Source organism: Enhydra lutris, unplaced genomic scaffold, assembly GCF_002288905.1.
Source record: "Enhydra lutris kenyoni isolate GAN:26980312 unplaced genomic scaffold, ASM228890v2 scaffoldscaffold39, whole genome shotgun sequence".
NCBI classification, from domain to species: Eukaryota; Metazoa; Chordata; class Mammalia; order Carnivora; family Mustelidae; genus Enhydra; species Enhydra lutris.
In genome coordinates, this window is record NW_019154123.1 from 9,186,808 (window position 1) to 9,206,396 (window position 19,589).

At 38.2% G+C, this 19,589-nt stretch overlaps 1 protein-coding gene across 2 annotated transcripts in view; it reads left to right on the forward strand.

Annotated features, from left to right (window-relative positions):
- The first annotated feature begins 4,436 nt into the window (after positions 1 to 4,436).
- Positions 4,437 to 19,589, forward strand: part of LOC111155078 (protein phosphatase 2C like domain containing 1) — an 18,744-nt gene continuing 3,591 nt past the window's right edge. Inside the window, exons 1-2 of one of the 2 annotated variants that reach the window (XM_022515120.1) lie at positions 4,437 to 4,465; positions 10,282 to 11,345. In XM_022515120.1, the coding sequence (XP_022370828.1) occupies positions 4,437 to 4,465; positions 10,282 to 11,345 (1,093 nt within the window). Of the gene's footprint in view, positions 4,466 to 10,237; positions 11,346 to 19,589 lie in introns of those variants that run through there. The other variant, XM_022515119.1, reaches the window with a different exon arrangement.

Genomic DNA, 19,589 nt, shown 5'->3' on the forward strand with positions numbered 1-19,589 from the left:
AGTGTTTCTACTTATACACATACATTATTTAATTAGTAAACTTATTTTTGAGTATTTTTAGGATTACAGAAAACTTGAACAAAAAGTGCAGATTTCCCATATACACCCTAACTCCCTTCTTCCCTTGATAGTATTAACATCTTGGATTAGTGTGATATATTTGTTGCAATTGGTGAGCTAATATTGATACATTATGAACCAAACCCATAGTTTACATTTAAATTCATTTTTGTATTGTACATTATATAAGTTTTGGCAAATATATAATAACTTCTGTCCACCATTATATTATCATTCAGAGTAGTTTTATTGCTCTAAAAAGCCCCTGTACTCCACACATTCATCCCTTTCTTTTCCCAATTCCTGGCAACCATTGATCCTTTTATTATCTCCATAGTTTTGCCTTTCCTAGACTGTCATGTAGCTAGAGTCATAGGATATGCAGCCTTTTTAGATTGGCTTATTTCCCTTAGTGATATGCTTTAAAGATTCATCCATGTCTTTTCCTGGCCTGATAGCTCATTTCTTTGCATCACTGAATACTATTCCATTGTATGGATGTACCACAGTTTATTTATCCCTTCACCCACTGAAAGACTTCTTGGTGGCTTCCAAGTTTTGACCATTATGGATAAAGTTGCTGTAAACATTCATGTGCTGGTTTTCTGTGGATTTCTGTGGTTTTCTGTAAGTTTTCAACTCATTTGAGTAAATACCTCAGAGTATAAGTGCTCTACCATATAGTAACAGTACACATATATTTAATTTTGCAAGAAATTGCCGAACTGGGTTCCAAAGTGACTGTCCCATTTTAAATTCCCACTGGCAAGAGACGAGAGTTCCTGCTGCTCATCATCTTCTCTTTCATTTGGTGTCATCGGTGCTCTGGACTTTAGCCATTCTAATAAGTAGTGATAGTTTGTTGTTTTCATTTGTGATTCTCTAATGACATACAATATTAAGCATCATTTCTTATGTTTATCTTATTTTCCATCTGTATTTGCCATCTGTATATTTTCTTTGGTGAAGTGCCTGTTCAGATCTTATGCCCATTTTTAAATCCAGTTGTTTGTTTGTTTTATTGTGGGGTTTTAGGAGTTCTTTTCATCTTTTGAATACCAGACATTTGTCAAATATGTGTTTTACAAATATTTTCTCCCAAATTGTGGTTTGTCTTTCCATTCTGTTAGTGTATTTTGCGGAGTAGTTTTTAATTTCAATGAAGTTCAACTTACCAATTTTTTTTCCCATGGATTGAGATTTTCATATATAAAAAGTCATCCAAACCCAAGATTACTAGATTTTCTTCTGTGTTAATCTTTTAGGAGTTTTAGAGTTTTCTGTTTTAAAAGGTTTTATTTATTTATTTGAGAGAGTAGTTTTCTGTTTTAAATTTAGGTGTTTGAAACATTTTGAGTTAATTTTGTGAAAATTGTTAAGTTAGGTCTGTCTCTAGATTAAAAAAAAAAAAACATTTTATTTATTTATTTGACAGAGAGAGAGAGCACAAGTAGGCAGAGCGGCAGGCAGATAGAGGGGAGAAGCAGGCTCCCTGTTGAGCAGAGAGCCTGATACGGGGCTCGATCCCAGCACCTTGAGATCATGATCTGAGCAGAAGGCAGAGGCTTAACCCACTGAGCCACCCAGGTGCCCCTGTGTCTAGTTGTTTTTTTTTTTTTTTTGCATGAGGATGTCCAGTTTTTCCAGAACCATTGTTGAAAAGATTATGCTTTCTCCATTGAATTGCCTTTTTTCCATTGTTAAAGATCAGTTGATTATATCTGTGTAGGTTTATGTCTGGGCTCTCTGCTCTGTTCCATTGATCTCTTTGTTCTTTCACCAATACCACATTGTCTTGGTTACTGTAGCTTTCGTGTAAGTCTCGATGTTGGATAGTGTCAGTCCTCCAACTTTGTTCTTCTTCTATACTGTGTTGGCTATTTATATATTTAAAAGTATGTTTATTGTTTTCAGAAAAATTTTATATTTTATTAAGAAAAAATGAACAACACAGAAAAGTAATACATATGTGAAAATTTACTATTATAGAAGATAGGTTTCTAATCAATTAAGAAAAAGGATAACAACACAGTAGGGAGAAAAGTATCTCAATCATCAGTTTCAGAGAGAGAAAGTTTAGTGCCCAATATTTGTAAAAGTGCCAACCTTCCTCTTAATTTAAAATGAAAATAAATACCAGTAAACTCCTACTTTTCTTTTTTTATGTCCATTATTAATCAGGGTAGAGGAAAGGACACTCTCAAAAATGGTGTAAATTGGTATAAAATGTATAGGTGGCTATTTGGCAAAATTTGGAATATGTGTTCCTTGTGGGAAAAAATTCCTTTTCTTCAAATGGTATCCCCAGGCTAAAAACAGTGTCTGATACACAGTGTATCTTCAATAAAGGGTGGTTAAATAAATTTGAAAAATGCAAAATGCTCTTTGTCATTGATAGAGGAATTTTACTCCTAGGAATTTATCAAATGGGTATATGTACAGGATTTTTTTGTTGCAGCATTGTTTTTTGTTTAGTGTTTTAAAGATTTTATTTGTTTATTTGAGAGAGAGAACACAGGAGCCGGGAGGAGGGGTGGGAGGGCAGGGAACAAGCAGACTAACTGCGGGGCAGGACCTGGGTGTTGGGCTTGATCCCAGAACCCTGGGATCATGACCCAAGCCAAAGACAGATGCTTAACCAACTGAGCCACCCAGGCACTGCTTGTTGCAACATTGTTTGTAAAGTCACATGCTTTCACCAGACTAAGTGTCCATCAATAGAGGAAACATTAAACAACTTTTTGTACAATCGTACATTAGAATATTATTTAGCTATTAAAAAAGAATGAGGTAGATCTATATGAACTGACATGAAACAGTGTCAACAATACTACTACTAAGTGAAAAAAAGGAAATTACTGAACAGTGTCTCTGTAACATGAGAATATATAACATACAATCAAATTGTTTTTTGACCCATGTTGGAAAGATCCCTGTTGTCCAGGGGGTCTCTCTTTGGATGACGGACTGAGGAAGGAAGAAAAGAACATTTCCACTTGAGAATCCACTTACTTGCTTACATTTTCCACTATAATAAGAACAAGTACAAGTTTTATGACTTTTTTCTTTTAAATTTATTTTTTTAAAGATTTTATTTTTAAGTAGTCTCTATACCCAAGGTGGGGCTCAAACTCACAACCTCGAGATCAGGAGTTGCATGTTCCACAGACTGAGTCAGTCTAGAGCCCCAGATCAATCAATTAATCAATCTGTATTTATTGTTCAAGTATAATTTATTGTTCAAGTATAATTTATTCTTTTTAGAGATTTATTTATTCATTTGAGAGGGGGAGAGGGAGAGAGCACAAACGGGGGAGGAGGAGATGGAAAGGGAGAGATGTCAACAAGGCCTTCCGTCAAGAGGAATAGCTGGAGGCGAAGTGGAGGGAGCCAGGACAAGCTGGAACCTGCCAGGCATCTCTGCATCTACTGGTCATCTCACTGAACCATGATGGCATTCAGATATGGTGCCTCCAAATTCCTTTCTTGGCCAACTCTAACCTGGAACCACACAGGGAAGAGGATTCTGTGAAACAGTTTCCAGCTTAATCAAGGTAATGCTAGGAGATTCTGGAGGAAATGTAGTGAGTTCCATTTTGGACATGTTAACTTTGAGTTGACTGTAATACATCCCCACGGAAATGTCTAGTAAGCGGTTGTCTTGTTTAAATTTCTTCAATATGCAAACAAATTGCTCTAGAACTTTAGTTTGAATCCATCCTGGGGTGAGAGGGTGGAATGCAGTTTTGGATTACAAGCCTATGAACTACAGGTATTGGCCAGGAGTGAAGACAATCTCAAGAAACAAAAAGACAGTTCGAACAAGGTCTATGAGTCAGGTAATGACTTAGGGCAGCGAGATGGAGTGGGCAGACTCTGCAGGGCAGGTAGGAGGCAGCCTCCTGGAGGGATGGCCTGAGATACCTTACCTCCACCGACTGAGAAGAGAACTGGTGTATACATTAAGCGTAGCCTTCTAGAATCAGTATTTTGAAAGTGCCATACTTATAAGAAAAAAACTCAACCGGATAGGCCCTCCTCTTATTTTTTAATCCTAGTATGCAGGCATAAGACAGTATATTTAATGAATGATTCTTCTTTTTGAAATTTCAAGCACAGGTTTGTTACTGAATACAGTTTTTGCCCTTCCTCCTTCATAGTCCTTCAGAGTCATAAAGAGAGTTCTGACCGAGGTTCCAGGTGATGTCGTGAACATTCCACGTGGAGAGGTCTCCCATCACATCTGTGGGACAACCCCCACCACGACCACCATCATAACCACCTCCATCACAGCTATCACCATTACTATCCAAGTTGAAGGAACAGAGACTGGGGAAAGGTGATAAAGAGAAGGCCAAGGGAGGTAACAATTCCAAATGAGCAAGGAAATTAATAGTGCTTTCAGGTAAATTTTCATTTCTATTGGATGACAAATGTAGTCAATGAACATTTAAAAAAAAAACTCAAGTGTAATTAACATATAGTATTACATTCGTTTTAGGTGTACAAGATAGTGATTCAACAGGGTTTTTTTGGTAAAGATTTATTTATTTATTTGAGAGAGAGAGAGAACATGAGCAGGGGGAGGGGCAGAGGAAGAGTCAGAATCTCCAGCAGACTCCACAATGAACACAGAGCCTGACCCCGGGGCTTGACTTCCCGACCCTGACATCATGACCTGAACTGATATTAAGAGTCAGAAGCTTAACTGACTGCACCAGGCCCCCCAGTGATTCAGCAGTTCTGTATAGTACTCAGAGCTCATCATGATAAATGTGCTCTTAACCGCCCCCCCCCTTTTTTTTTGCTTGTTTGTATCCAAGTTTGATGAGAAAGAAAACACAATTGTGAGAAACCGGAACACTCAGGGGTTGCTCAGGCTGAATACACTTGATAACCCTCCCGGGCAGAGGGCTGAAAACTATTTGGCAGATTCCCTAAATCAGTACATCAGATCCCAGTGTAAATGATCAAGGCCACAGACAGACAAGTAGGATCCCATGGTGAGTCTAGGAGGTGGGACTCTGTGAAAGGTCCCACCTGTTTCCCTCACCGCCCCTCAGGTAACTGTCGATTTATTCTCTATACTTAAGAGTCTGTTTTTTGGTTTGTTTCTTTTTTTCCTTTGTTCATTTGTTTTGTTAAATTCCACATGTGAATGAAATCATATGGTATTTATCTTTCTCTGACTCACTTCACTTATCATTATACTCTCCAGATCCATCTATGTTCATACAAATGGTGAGATTTCATTTTCTATGGCTGAGTAATATCCCAATATCCCAAGTTTTATATACATATATATACATATATATGTGTGTGTGTGTAATATCCATATATATGGTTATAAGTAATATAAGTAATATCTATAAGTATATAGTACTTATAAGTAATATCTATATCTGTATATGGATATTACTTCTTTATTCACTTCTCTATCAATGGACATTTGGGCTGCTTTTGTAATTTGGCTATTGTAAATAATGTCCTCCATACTGTTTTCCACAGTGCCCACACCAGTTTGCATTCCCACTGACAGGAACAAGGGTTCCTGTTTCTCCTCATCCTCGCCAACACCTGCTGTTTCTTGTGTTTTTGATTTTAGCCATTCTGACAGGTGCGAGGTGATATCTATCTCATTGTGGTTTTGATTTGCATTCCCTAACGTTGAGCATCTTTTCATGTGTCTGTTGCCATCTGTAAGTCAATAAACAATTTTATCTGCAGTGTTCTTTTTCCTCCACTTTCTTAGTTATCAAATGAAATCTTGGCTTCCTGTTAGACTAAGTACATGAGGAAATGATATATTCTACTGACTACCTTATACAAAAGAGGGCTTCCATCCCTCTCTATACTCTTATTCTGCTTTGTTTTTCTTTCTTTCTTTCTATTTTTAAGATTTTCATTTATTTATTTGACAGACAGAGAGATCACAGTAGGCAGAGAGGCAGGCAGAGAGAGAGGGGGAAGCAGGCTCCCCGCTGAGCAGAGAGCCTGATGCAGGCCTTGATCCCAGGACCCTGAGATCTTGACCTGAGCTGAAGGCCAGAGGCTTAACCCAACTGAGCCACCCAGGCGCCCCTCTGTTTTTCATGTTAGTACTTACCCCCACCTGGTATTACACGTATACATGTTTCCTTTATGTATTGCCTTTGTATCAGAATATAAGCTTCATCAGAGACCATGCCCGTTTTGTTCACTGTTGCATCCCCAGCAAATAAAATAGTACTTAGCATATTGCAGACACTCAAGTATTTGTTGACTGAATGAAAAACACATTACACTCTAAGCATAGCTTCCTGTGAGAGAAAACTGTATTATGGCTATTCCCCATATACAAGAAAATAAACCTCTGGTGTAAAGGATTGACTCTAAGTCAAATGACAGTAGTAGGGTGCCTTATAGATTGTCCCAACAGTTCATCAAGCCTCAGGAAAACTGCAACCTTTACATGAACATTACCAAACAATAGCAAATAAAAATATTTGTAATATGTTTTAGCCAAAAGAGCTCAATAGCATTGCCAGTACTCATTTCTCCCCATACTTCTCTGCTTGCCTGTCCAGTTCCTTCCCTGGGTCCTCTTCCTCCTTCCTCCTGCTAACCGGTCACTCCCTTGAATTTGCCTTGGACCCTCTGTTGATCTCTCTCTACTGTGAGTTTTTCTGGGTAGGCTTCTCAGGTGTCATGATGCCACTTGTAGCTAGATGAGGGGGTAGGTCCCTGGGTGGGCACTGTCCTGGACTTCATCTGACTTGTTTAATTCTTTGCATGAGCACATGAATGTCTCTGCAGACTCCTCCCCTCGAAGCTTCAAGCCTTACCTGTCTGCAAGGCTTTAGCAACATGTGCTCACCGTAGGTGGCCTGGCGTAGGTGTTGAAGAAGTGAATGGAGCGGGCGCCTGGGTGGTTCAGTGGGTTAAAGCCTCTGCCTTCGGCTCTCATGATCCCAGGGTCCTGGGATCGAGCCCCACGGCGGGCTCTCTGCTCAGCGGGGAGCCTGCTTCCTCCTGCCTCTCTGCCTACTTGTGATCTCTGTCAAATAAATAAATAAAATCTTAAAAAAAAAAAGGAGTGAATGGAGGCTGATCAAATTTGTTTTTGAGACTGAAGTGTCTATCAGCGAAATTGATATAATTTTGGTTTTTGCTTTTAAATAGTCCCATAAAGATAACAGAATGAAATAAGACAAAGTTGAAACAAGAATGGAAAAATATTGATAATGGTTGAAGCTGGTGGTGGGCATATGGGGGCTCATTATACTCTTCTATTTTTGTGTAGTTTTGATTTTTTCTGTTTAAAAAAAACACACAAAAATTTGTTGTTGAGGCAAAGCCAGGAAGACCTACTAATATGCTAATATTTTCAGAAGCATTTATGAGGTAGAAATTTGTAAATAGGGGTGCTTGGGTGGCTCAGTGGTTTAAGTGGGGCATGAACTCAGGACTCCAAGATCAAGAGTCCCAGGCTCCTCCAACTGAGCCAGTCAGGTGCCCCTAAATTGTGTTCTGTTTTATGTGTCCAGTTTATTATTATTTGTTAAAGTGAGTAATCATTGTAGTAAGGCAATGATATATACAGTTTACCACAACATATTAATAAATACATATAACACAATTCTGAAACACTCAGATTCAGGTATTGCTATTAAAAAAATCCTCACCCAGGGCACCTGGCTGGCTCAGTCAGTAAAGCAACTCTTGATCTCAAGGTTGTAAGTTCAAGTCCCATATTGGGTGTAAAGATCACTTAAAAAAAAATTCCCATTGACTTATTGTTTTTTTTTTTTAAGATTTTATTTATTTATTTGACGGGGGGTGGGGAGCAGGCTCCCCACCGAGCAGAGAACCTGATGCAGAGGGGTTGAGAGGCAGGCACCCACTGAGCCACCCAGGTGCCCCTGACTTATTGATTTTTTTAAAATTAGGTTTTTTTTTTTTAAGATTTTATTTATTCATTTGATAGAGATCACAAGCAGGCAGAGAGGCAGGCAGAGAGAGAGGAAAGGAAACAGTCTCCCTGCTGAGTAAAGAGCCCGATGTAGGGCTCGATCCCAGGACCCTGGGATCATGACCTGAGCTGAAGGCAGAGGCTTTAACCCACTGAGCCACCCAGGTGCCCCATTAAAATTAGTTTTATATATAATATATTTTCCCCTAAGTGTTACAATTTCATGTGTTCATGTCATGTGAGATGTTTTAATTTGGTTCAGTCCTAAGTGTCCCTTTTTGCTTCGGGTAGAAGGTGAAGGCAGTTTTTGAGGTCCCCTATTGCCAATTGCTTCACCATTTATCTCATTTGATGCTATAAATAATCATGTTCATTTACAGATAAGAAAGCAGATGTTCAGAGAAGCTTAATAACTTGGCTAAGGCCATATAATTTCTAAGTGACGACAGGCTTTTTTTTTTTTTAAGACGGTTCTTTTTTTAAAATCCAAACTCTACATTGTTCATAGTATATTGTTTTGTCTGTCCATATTCAAACTTTCAGTATGAGACCGTGACTTAGTATTGAGAAATAATGGCAGATTTTAGGATGGTCTACAAAATTTACATTTCAGAAAAGATGACAGATATATTTTATAGGCAAGTATATTTATGTAAGTTATGTTAATACTATTAATGTATTATTATATATTTAATTATTATATTTAATATAACACATTATATAAGTGATATAATTATATAGAACATATATAATATATATTATTGATATATGATAATTATATTTATATAAAATGACACATATATTATTAATATATTATAGTATATCTTATATATACATATTTCAAAAGATAGATAACAGGCCACTAACCGAGACTGGGATTTGGGAGGTGGGGGTGAGACTGGAGAAAAAAGGTGAAAGCTTTTTCATTTCTAGTTTGTGTCTTTCTGTCTTGAACTTAAAAATGATTATGCATTACTTTTATGCTCAGAGATACTATTTTGTCATCAGGACTAAATGTATTCATTTCTTATTTTAACAACTATAAGCATTCTTGAATACCTGTTACTATGCTTGGAATATTCCAAGTCCCTACAGGCCTCAGACATTCTTATTGTTGTAGGCGTATCTAACACATTCAATGTACTAAGATCAAATACAACTTCTGTGAGTTGAGTTGAAGTTAAATATAACTTACATGAAGTTGCGTAGAAGTTAACATATCACATGTCATAAACATTTTAAGCCACTAACTAGGGGCGCCTGGGTGGCTCAGTGGGTTAAGCCTCTGCCTTCTGTTCAGGTCATGACCTCAGGGTCCTGGGATCGAGTCCCCCATGGGGCTCTCTGCTCAGCAGGGAGCCTGCCTCCCCCTCTCTCTGCCTGCCTGCCTCTCTGCCTACTTGTGATCTCTCTGTCAAATAAATACAGTCTTTTAAAAAATAAAAATTTATTTATTTTAGAGAGAGTACACCAACAGGGGGAGGGGCCGAGAGGCAGGCAGAGGGAGAGAATCTCAACCCGACAGGGCGCTGTGTGCAGAGCCTCATGCAGGGCTCAATCCCATCATCCTGAGATCTTGACCAAAGCCGGAAAATTCGGATGCTTAACCGACTGAGCCACCCAGGCACTCCTATTCATTTTCCTGTGAACCCTTTAAGTAGGGGAAAAAAAAGTATTTTCAGCAAGATAAAATGGAGTACAAAAATTCAAATTCAAATACCTAGTTTTCAAGCATAAACCTTCACATGCCTGGGATACAATCTTGTGCTGATTTCTCTGAGTATTTGTTCTTAGATTTCTAGTTGACTTCGTATAGACTTTGCCTAATTTTATTCAGGCATACAAAGTTCAATCACCAATTTTTTGAGTACTTTTTGTGCGGTTTTTTTTTTTTTTAAGGAATGATAGAAAGATGCATCAGAATATTCAATAGTAGGCCCGCATAGAGTTTTGAGAACCTAAAACAAATTGCAAAGAAAAGGGTCTGCTTGCAAGGACTTTCAATGTGTTGGGGCACATGGGTGGCTCAGTGGGTTAAGTGCCTGACTGTCCACTTGGGGTCAGGGCTCAGGTCATGATCTCATGGATCAAGAGATCAAGCCCAGAGTGGGGCTCTGTGCTCAGTGGGGAATCTGCTGGAAGACTGTCTCCCTCTGCCCCTGCCAGGTGTTCACTCTCTCCAATTCTATGATACATAAATAAACCTAAAAAAGAAAAAAGCTTTCAATGTGTTATTCCTGGCATGTCAATATCTTTTGTCCTGTTTGCAGAGTGTTTTGGAAATCAAGGGAATGGAATGAGGGAAAATCAACATTTGAATCAGAAAGTGACATCTCACTTTCATTGAGAAGAAGGTGTTCTAGAAGGAAGAAGGAGGACAGACTGTCAGGAGACTCTGAAGACCATGAACAGCAGCGTGACCAACTGATGACATTTCCATGTTCCATATGCAAGCGTGAAATTGATCTACCTGATGTTTTCCTCCATAAAAAGCAGCATGTGGCTCTGGCCACCTTGGGGTTTCAATGGATGAGTACAAAGAAACCAGCACTTCCACTGGTTTCCATTCAGAGACAGTTTATGATCACTAAACTATTGTCATTTTCTATATTCACTGAAAAAATCCTCCAGAGCATTAATAATGCTTTTGAGCTACTTTGGAAGAAACAAATACCAGCATACTATAAGATCATTGATAACGTTCACAGGAGTTCCATATGTTCTCAAGCAGTCTGTCATGGATTGATTAAAGGTGTAGCTATTTGTGAAGACAGAAATTCTACATGGAAAGCTGACATGAATGATAAATTCACTGTGGTGAATAACTTTGGCAATAAACCTGATGTGTGTTTTTTCGGTTTGTTTGATGGACATCATGGCGCCTCAGCAGCAGGCTTGACTTCAATGGAACTCCCAGTTTTACTTCTCCATCAACTTTCCAGATTTGATCCTTCCTACCAAATGACTCCTGAAGAGCAAAATGTAATCAAATCCTTTCACACGGTATTTAGGGAAGAATACATAGCTATAGAAGAACTTTTTTCCTCCGTAAAGAAAAAGAGAAAAAAGGTGAAATGTGAGTATGAGAACATACACAAAGCCTTTGCTAAAGCGTTTTGGAGAATGGACAGGCTTTTACGTCTCGGAAGGAATGAAGTGTCCAGGGTTCGATGGAGTGGCTGTTCTGCAGTTACTTGTATATTGGAAGGCAATATTAAAAAACCCTATACTGAGAAGAACTGGAAAATCAATAAAGCTGATGACTTGGCAAAGAGTTTCCCTTCCCAGATGATGCCACAAATGATGTCTGGAGTACTCCATATTGCAAACACTGGTATGTACATGGAGTAGTCTCATTACACCTTACAGTTATTTTTTATCCCTGGCAGCAAAACTCCTCTTGCTTCTGAGCTATTTAGTGACCTATGATTTAGTGACTTATTAATCCCTTGAAATTCCATTGACTAATAAATGATCAAGAACCACAGTTTATTTTTTTTTTAAGATTTTATTTATTTATTTGACATGGAGAGAGAGATCACAAGAAGGCAGAGAGGCAGGTAGAAAGAGAGAGAGAGGAGGAAGCAGGCTCCCCACTGAGCAGAGAGCCCAATGCAGGGCTCGATCCCAAGACCCCGGGATCATGACCTGAGCCGAAGGCAGAGCCTTTAACTCACTGAGCCACCCAGGCATCCAAGAACCACAGTTTAGATGCAGATTGCAGGCACAAAAATAATTGTAATTTTTTTCCCCAAGAAGGAACATATATGTAATAATTTGACCAAAACATTAAATTTTCTAAATGGGGTACCAATATAGCTGTAGATAAAGGCAAAGCAAACATATGGCATTTGCTTAGATCTGAATGAAACATAAAACATTTCCCATACTTCCCTTTTTCAGGAGAATGGAAAGTTTTTTGAGGATTGTTACAAGTCTGGTTGTTTAAACCGGTCAGTTATTCTGATAACACATTTGGAATAGGTCACTTGTGCTCACTGGGCAAAGTAGTATCAATTTAATTTTAGAGAAAACAATAGTTTGTGCCTCAAGTTTATAAGCATATATTCTCTTCTCCAAACATTTGGCTGCGTTTTTAAAATTGTATTTCAAGAAGCAATCCTTTTAGGGCTAAAGTTCTACCTCAGGAGGTTGCCAAAATGGAAAGCCCATATGTAAAACATTTTTAGCAAAGTTAAGCTGAGTTCCATGAGATGCTTAGTCAGGTTTCCACTACCCCTCTCATCAACAGAATTATTATTATTTTTAAGTAAACCCTACCCCCACTGTGGAGCTCAAACTCACGACCCTGAGATCAAGAAATCTCATGGTCGGACACCTGGGTGTCTCAGTGGGTTAAGCCTCTGCCTTCGGCTCAGGTCTTGATCACAGGGTCCTGGGATCAAGGCCCGCATCGGGTTCTCTACTTGACAGGGAGCCTGCTTCCTCCTCTCTCTCTCTGCCTGCCTCTCTGCCTACTTGTGATCTCGCTCTGTCAAATAAATAACATCTTTAAAAAAAAAAAAATCTCATGGTCTACTGACTGAGCCAGTAAGGTGCCCCTATATAGAGTTGTTATTATTATTTTTTTTAAAGATTTTATTTATTTATTTGAGAGAGCAAGAGAGAGCATGTGCAGGGTTAAGGACAGAGGGAGAAGCAGATTCCCAGCTGAGCAGGGATCCTGATGTGGCACCCGATCCCTGGACTCTGGGATCATGACCTAAACTGAAGGCAGATGTTTAACTGACTTAGCCACCCAGGTGCTTGATAAACAAGGACAGTTTATTTATTATTTTATTTTATTTTTAAAGATTTTATTTATTTGTGAGAGAGCACAAGCAGGGGGAGTGGCAGACAGAGGCAGAAGCAGGTTCCCCACTGAGCAAGGAGCCCAATACGGGACTTGATTCCAGAACCCTGTGATCATGACCTGAGCTGAAGGCAAACGCATAACTGAATGAGCCATCCAAGCATCCCTAGAGTTATTGTTATTATTTTTTTAAAGATTTTTTTATTTATTTGAAAGTGAGCAAGAGAGAGCACAGAGAGAGAGGGAGAGAGAGAAGCGGACTCCCTGCTGAGCACAGAGCCAGAAACAGGGCTGGATTCCAGGATCCTGAGATCAGGACTTCAGCCAAAGGCAGATGCTCAACGAACTGAGCCACCCAGATGCCCCTGCCTTAGAGTTATTATTAATAGTAGTGTCCACTTATTGAATAGGGAGTATAGCCCAAGTTTTCATTTAGTCTTATGAGAACCCTGGTGTCTAAAGATATCCTCATACCTTCTATGTATTGTTTTATATATATATATATATATATATATTTTTTTTTTTAAGGATTTTATTTATTTATTTGACAGAGATCACAAGTAGGCAGAGAGGCAGGCAGAGAGAGAGGAGGAAGCAGGCTCCCTGCTGAGCAGAGAGCCCAATGCGGGGCTCGATCCCAGAACCCTGGGATCATGATCTGAGCCGAAGGCAGAGGCTTTAACCCACTGAGCCACCTAGGCGCCCCTGTTTTTTTTTTTTAAATGCATTCGACATATAACATGGTACAAGTTTATTAAAATATATTTATATGATATTTATATATTGTAATATGATTGCCGTTTGGGTGATAATTAGCACTTCTATCATGTTACATAATTATAATTTTTTGGTGTTGAAACAATTAAATTCTCGTCTCAGCAAGTTTGGTGATTATAACACAGTATTCTCGATATTCCCTATACTGTGCTTTAGATCTCCAGGATTTACTACTTGCTGCAAGTTTGGACCCTTAAACATCTGTTCTATCTCCCACCTCCCCCCTTATATCTAAGTGTTGTTACCCACTTTTCCAGATGAGAAATTGGAAGCTCAGAGAGGTGAGATAATTTGTTCAGGGTCTCAGAGGTAGTAGGTATTGGAGCTGGAAATCAAGCCCATGCTTGATGTCATGCTGCATCTGAAGGGAATTGCTTTCACAACCAGAGGAGGCTGGCCCCCAGCAAGTGGGATGTGTCTGAGATGGTTCCGAACCAAAACCAGATAATCACAAAGACTACCACAATGTCCAGGTCCCTGGATGTAAGCCTGTTTCTGATCAAGCTCTGGTTCCGAGCCCAAGATGAGTACTCCAGAAAAGCAATAAAAAGAAGCCAAGTCCAATGCCAGTTTCCTCAGAATTTTGTCATTTCTCAGACTTTAAGCCGATGCTCCAGATGGCTTCAAAGCAGGTATACTTCATGCACAGTTTTCAGATTTTACACCACTCTGGGAACTGACCCATATTCTTGGATGTGGGACCTCCATTAGAACATGTCATTATAGGAGCGCCTGGGTGGCTTAGTTGTTAAGCGTCTGCCCTCAGCTCAGGTCATGATCCCAAGGTCCTGGGATCAAGCCCCACGTCAGGTCCCTGCTCAGTGGGGAGACTGCTTCTCCCTCTCCCACTCCTCCTGCTTGTGTTCCCTCTCTCTGTGTGTCTCTCTCTGTCAAATAAATAAAATCTTAAAAAAAAAGAAAATGCCATAATACATCAGGGTTCTTGTAAAATTGAAGGAAGAATTATGAGACAGTGAATAGACACTATCATTAAATGTCTAATTTCCTATGATTCACTCCTTCCAGGATCTCTGCTGTTTGGCTGGTTCTAATCTCCAGGTCAGACATTTGTTGGATCTAATTATCAGGCTTACATAATTGTGTTAAACTGTTTTCATTTAGGCATCCTTTATTTTAATAGAAACAAATATGTAGGGAAAAGTTCCAACTTGTGAAAAGGAGGTCGTGATTGCTCCTGAAAGAAAATGATTTAAATCGATTACAAAAAGTGAATTTTCACAGAAATTTATCAAGAGCATGTGTTGTATTTTATATAACAAGACCTATAATTATAGCATGGGAATTTACCTTTCCTGTATTTTTCTGTATTTCCTGTACAAATTTACTTAAATTTGTAAAATACCAGGGTCATCCCAACTCAGGAATTAAATAAAACAAAAACCTCACTATATAATGAAACATGAGTGCAGTAATGAAGCCACTGAATAAAAGTTGAATTCATGCATGTGGGAAAAAATATTTCCAAACTGACATTCTTGACTTTTTTTATTCTTAGTGCTTCCCATTTATATTTCATTTTATAATTTCTCTTGGTGCTCTATTTTATTTCAATTAATCCTCATAGAATCAAAACACTAACAAATATATTTATACAGAATACATAATTATACTTTTCCCCTAACATTAAATAAACCATAAATTTTACATTTCTAATTAACCACACTAGTTCCTTATAAACATAAGGGATTCTTATCTGATCCCTTTGTCTCCCCCAGTGTTTTTATTTTTAATAGCTTTATTGAGATGTAACTCACAAAGCACACAATTCACCCATGTAAATTGTGCGGTCCCAGATGTGTGCAACCATCCCCATAGTCAATTCTAGAACATTTTTGTCCACTTAAAAAGACACCCAGTACCCTTTAGAAATCAGCTCTCTAACCTGCCATTTCTCCAAGTCCAAGCAACCACAAATCTACATTCTGTCTCTATACATTTCCGTATTCTGGGCACTTCCAATAAATGTAATCATAGAATTTGGGCCCTTTTGTGACTATCTTCTTTCACTTCGCATGTTCTGAAGGTTCATCCATGTTGTAACATGCATGAATACTTCTTTTTGTTGCTGGGTAATATTTCACTGTATAATTATGCTATATGTTGCTTATCCATTTATTCAGCTGAAAAACATCTGAGTTGTTTCTAATTTTTGGCTATTATGAAGAATGCAGGCATGGACATTGTACATAAGTTTTTGTATGGACACGTTTTCACTCCCTTGGGTATATACACAGGAGTGGGATTGCTGGGTCCTGAGGTAATTCTACACTAAACCATTTGAGGAACTGCCAAACTATTTTCCAAAAGGCTGTACCATTTCACTGTCCTGCCAGTAACCTATGAGGGTTTTAATTTTTACACATTATCCCAATGCTGTTTTTCTAATTCTAGCCACCTTAGTGGGTATGAAGTGGTATTGACTTGCACTTTTCTGTTGACTCATGATGTCGACTATCTCTTTATGTGCTTACTAGTCATTTGAATATCTTCCTTTGAGAAATGTCTACTTAAATCTTTTGTCCATTTTTAAATTGGGTTACTTGTCTATTGAGTTGCAAGATTCTTTTTTATATTCTGAATACAAGTCCCTTACTAGTTGTATGATTAGGAAATACTTTAATACTTAATAATTAATTAATTATAATTAATTCTGATAATTAATTCTTATCTTCTGAAGCAAAAACTTTTAATTTTGATGAAATCCAATTTATCAACTTTTTTGTTTTGATATTTGTAGTTTTAATGTCGTCTGTGAAACCATTGCCTAAACCAAGGCCACAGAAACTTATACCAGTATTTTGTTCTAAGAGATTTATAGTTTTATCTCTTACATTCTGGTCTATTATCCATTTTGAATTAATTCTGTATATGTCATGTGGTAGGGGTCCAACTTTATTCTTTTCTTTGTTGTTAACACAGTTGTATATTATTATCTCTTTTACTACCTTATTTTGAATTGATTTCTTTATTCCTATTTATCTCATTTGTTAGGTTGTTAGCTATAACTCTTTGTTATACAATTTTTTAAGTTTATAGTGTACATCTTTAACCTCTCAGAGTCTACTGTCAAATGATATATGCCACTTTACATATAGAATAAAACCCTTACAACATCATAATTTTATTTCTTCCCTCTCAGACTTTTTTGTTCATATGTATATATATATGAACTTGTCTCTTTTTATACAAGCATACCTAGGAGGTATCGTAAGTTTGGTTCCAGACTACCACAATAAAGCAAATACCGCAATAAAACAAGTCGGATGAATTTTTTGTTTCCCAGTGCCTGTAAGTTATGATCACATTGTATTGTAGTCTATTGTGTGAAATACATTATGTCTAAAAAGGCAATGTGCACACACTAACGAAAAGTATTTTATTGCTAAAAAATGCTTATCATCATCTGAGGTCTCAATAGTGAGTTGTTACCTTTTGGCAAGTGGAGGGTCTTGCCTTGATGCTGATGACTGCTGGCCAATTGGGGCGATGGTTGCTGAGGTTTTGGGTAGCTATGGCAATTTCTTAAAATAAGATAATAGAGTTTGCCACATCCATTGGTTTTCCTTTCATGAGTGACGTCTTTGTAGCACGTGACACCGTTAATATTTTACCCACAGTAGAACTTCTTTCAGAATTGGAGTCAGTCCTCTCAAACCCGGCCACTGCTTTATCAACTGAGTTCATGTGATATTCTAAATCCTTTGTCGTCCTTTCAGTGATCTTCACAGCATCTTCACCAGGAGTAGATCAGATTCCATATCAAGGGAGCACTTCCTTTGCTCATCTGCAAGAAGCAACTTGTCATCCATTTAGTTTGATCATGAGACTGCAGTTACACAGTCCCAGCTGCAGGCTCCACTTCTAATACCAGATGTCCTGACTTGACAACTGCAGCGACTGACGGCACTGGTCTCGAGCCCTCCAAGTCATCATGAAGGCTGGAATCAACTTCCAAACTCCTGTTAATGTTGATATTTTGACCTCTGCCCATGAATCATTAATGTTCTTAATGGCATCTAGAATGGTGAATCCCTTCTAGGTTTGAACTTACTCTCCCCAGATCCATGAGGAATAATTATCTATGGCAGCTATAACTTCATAGACGTATTTAATGACTTGAAAGTCAAAATTCGACTCCTTGACCCATGGGCTGCAGGATGGATGTTGTGTTAGCAGGCATGAAATACTAATGTTGTTGTACATCACCAGAGCTCTTGGGTGACCAGTTGCATTGTCAATGAGCAGTAATATTTTGAATCTTTTTTTTTTTTTCCCTGAGCAGTAGGTCTCAATAGTGGGCTTAAAATAGTCAATAAACTGAAGACACGCACTGTCATCTTGCCCTGCTTGTGCTCTCTCTCTCTCTGACAAATTAAATAAAATCCTTAAAACATAATTCAATTCCAGAATCACCTTACTCTATGCAGGAAAAGAAACCATATTCTTAAATAACACTGACTTTTTTATATGCTTTACCTTCCCTCTCTCCTTTTTTTGGGTTATGTTGGTGGTGAACTCATATATTGTTAGGCTCTAGATGTACAATAGCGAATTTGAATTTCATGCTCATACAGCTTACAAAATGAACAAAGGGATCTTTTAAATAATCAATGAAAACTGGCTCCCCATCAGCAAGGCTCTCATACTGATCATCAGTAGAGTCATAAACCTGGTGCCCATGCATACAAATTCAGCCTTTCTTGCCAAAATTAGTCTTGCAGAAAAACTGGATATAAGTTGCTTCCCTGACTTCGTTCACATAATTTCATTATGCTTCCAATTTAGGTACACCTCAGTTTGAATTTCCTGTTTGTGCATGCTCCTTCTCAATTGCTTTTTCTTTCCCCAATAATGATTTCATTTCCCAAGCTCTAAGTTATTGCTCCTTACTACTTTAAACCCATTAATCTACTTCATAAGAATTAAAAGGTTTTTTTTGTAAATGTGTCTGAAATCAAGTATTTATAGCTTCATCTCAATCTTTTTTGGATTGCCTCTCTTCTCCTGCTTTCCCCTTCATGGGACCCAAAGGGAAAAAAATAAAAATAAAAAAAAAACTTTATCAAGTTTCAACTTATTAAAATCACCTTCTTAAATCTTCACAGTAACAATGAAAAAGTAACACTGCAGGTAGAAAACTCAAATCAGGGAAATAAGTGACTAGATGACGGTCACACAGACATAAAGTTGGAATTAAAGCCCAACTAAGTGTGTCAGACTCCCAAGTGTTTCCAATTCTCCATGCTGTTTCTTCCAAACCAAGCTAACTTTTTATTTCTGGGTACCCCTGCATCCTAGATATGTTTCTTTTTCTTCCACCACATATACTTTTTCTTCCATTTTCCTCCAGTTTTCTTAAAATTTTCCTCTTATCTTTAATAGTGAGTGGCTTTATCTGAAAAAAAAAAATCTTAATCTTGCCCATTCAGATCTAGAATTCATGATTCTAAGGTCACTCCAAAGTTTACAGGAGTACTCTTCATTTTCACAAGTTGAAGATAACCCAGCAATTAATTGCAGGAGGCAGTCACATCATTGTTCTCTGTATAAGGAATACTTTGCCTGACTACACATACAATCTTGAAAAGGGTTGAGTATCATCTCAAAGCAGTTTTTCTAATCCCCATATAATTAATGTCCCTCTTACAGTAATCCTGTTCCACTTTTGTTCTGATATTTTCTGAAGGGCACAATCTCTCCAAACTGCTGAAGCTGGTAACTTTGTCTAGGAATTTGAAGTATTTATGCCCAGATTCACAGAAACTTTTGTATAAGAGTCTTCAGATCAGCTCACTGTCTATTCTCATTCCCTCCAGAGATGTTATAGGAACCTTTCTTTAAAGTCAGTCTTTGGGAAGCCTGGGTGGCTCAGTTGGTTAAGCGGCTGCCTTCGGCTCAGGTCACGATCCTGGATCGAGTCCTTCAGCGGGGAGCCTGCTTCTCCCTCTGCCTCTGCCTGCCACTCTG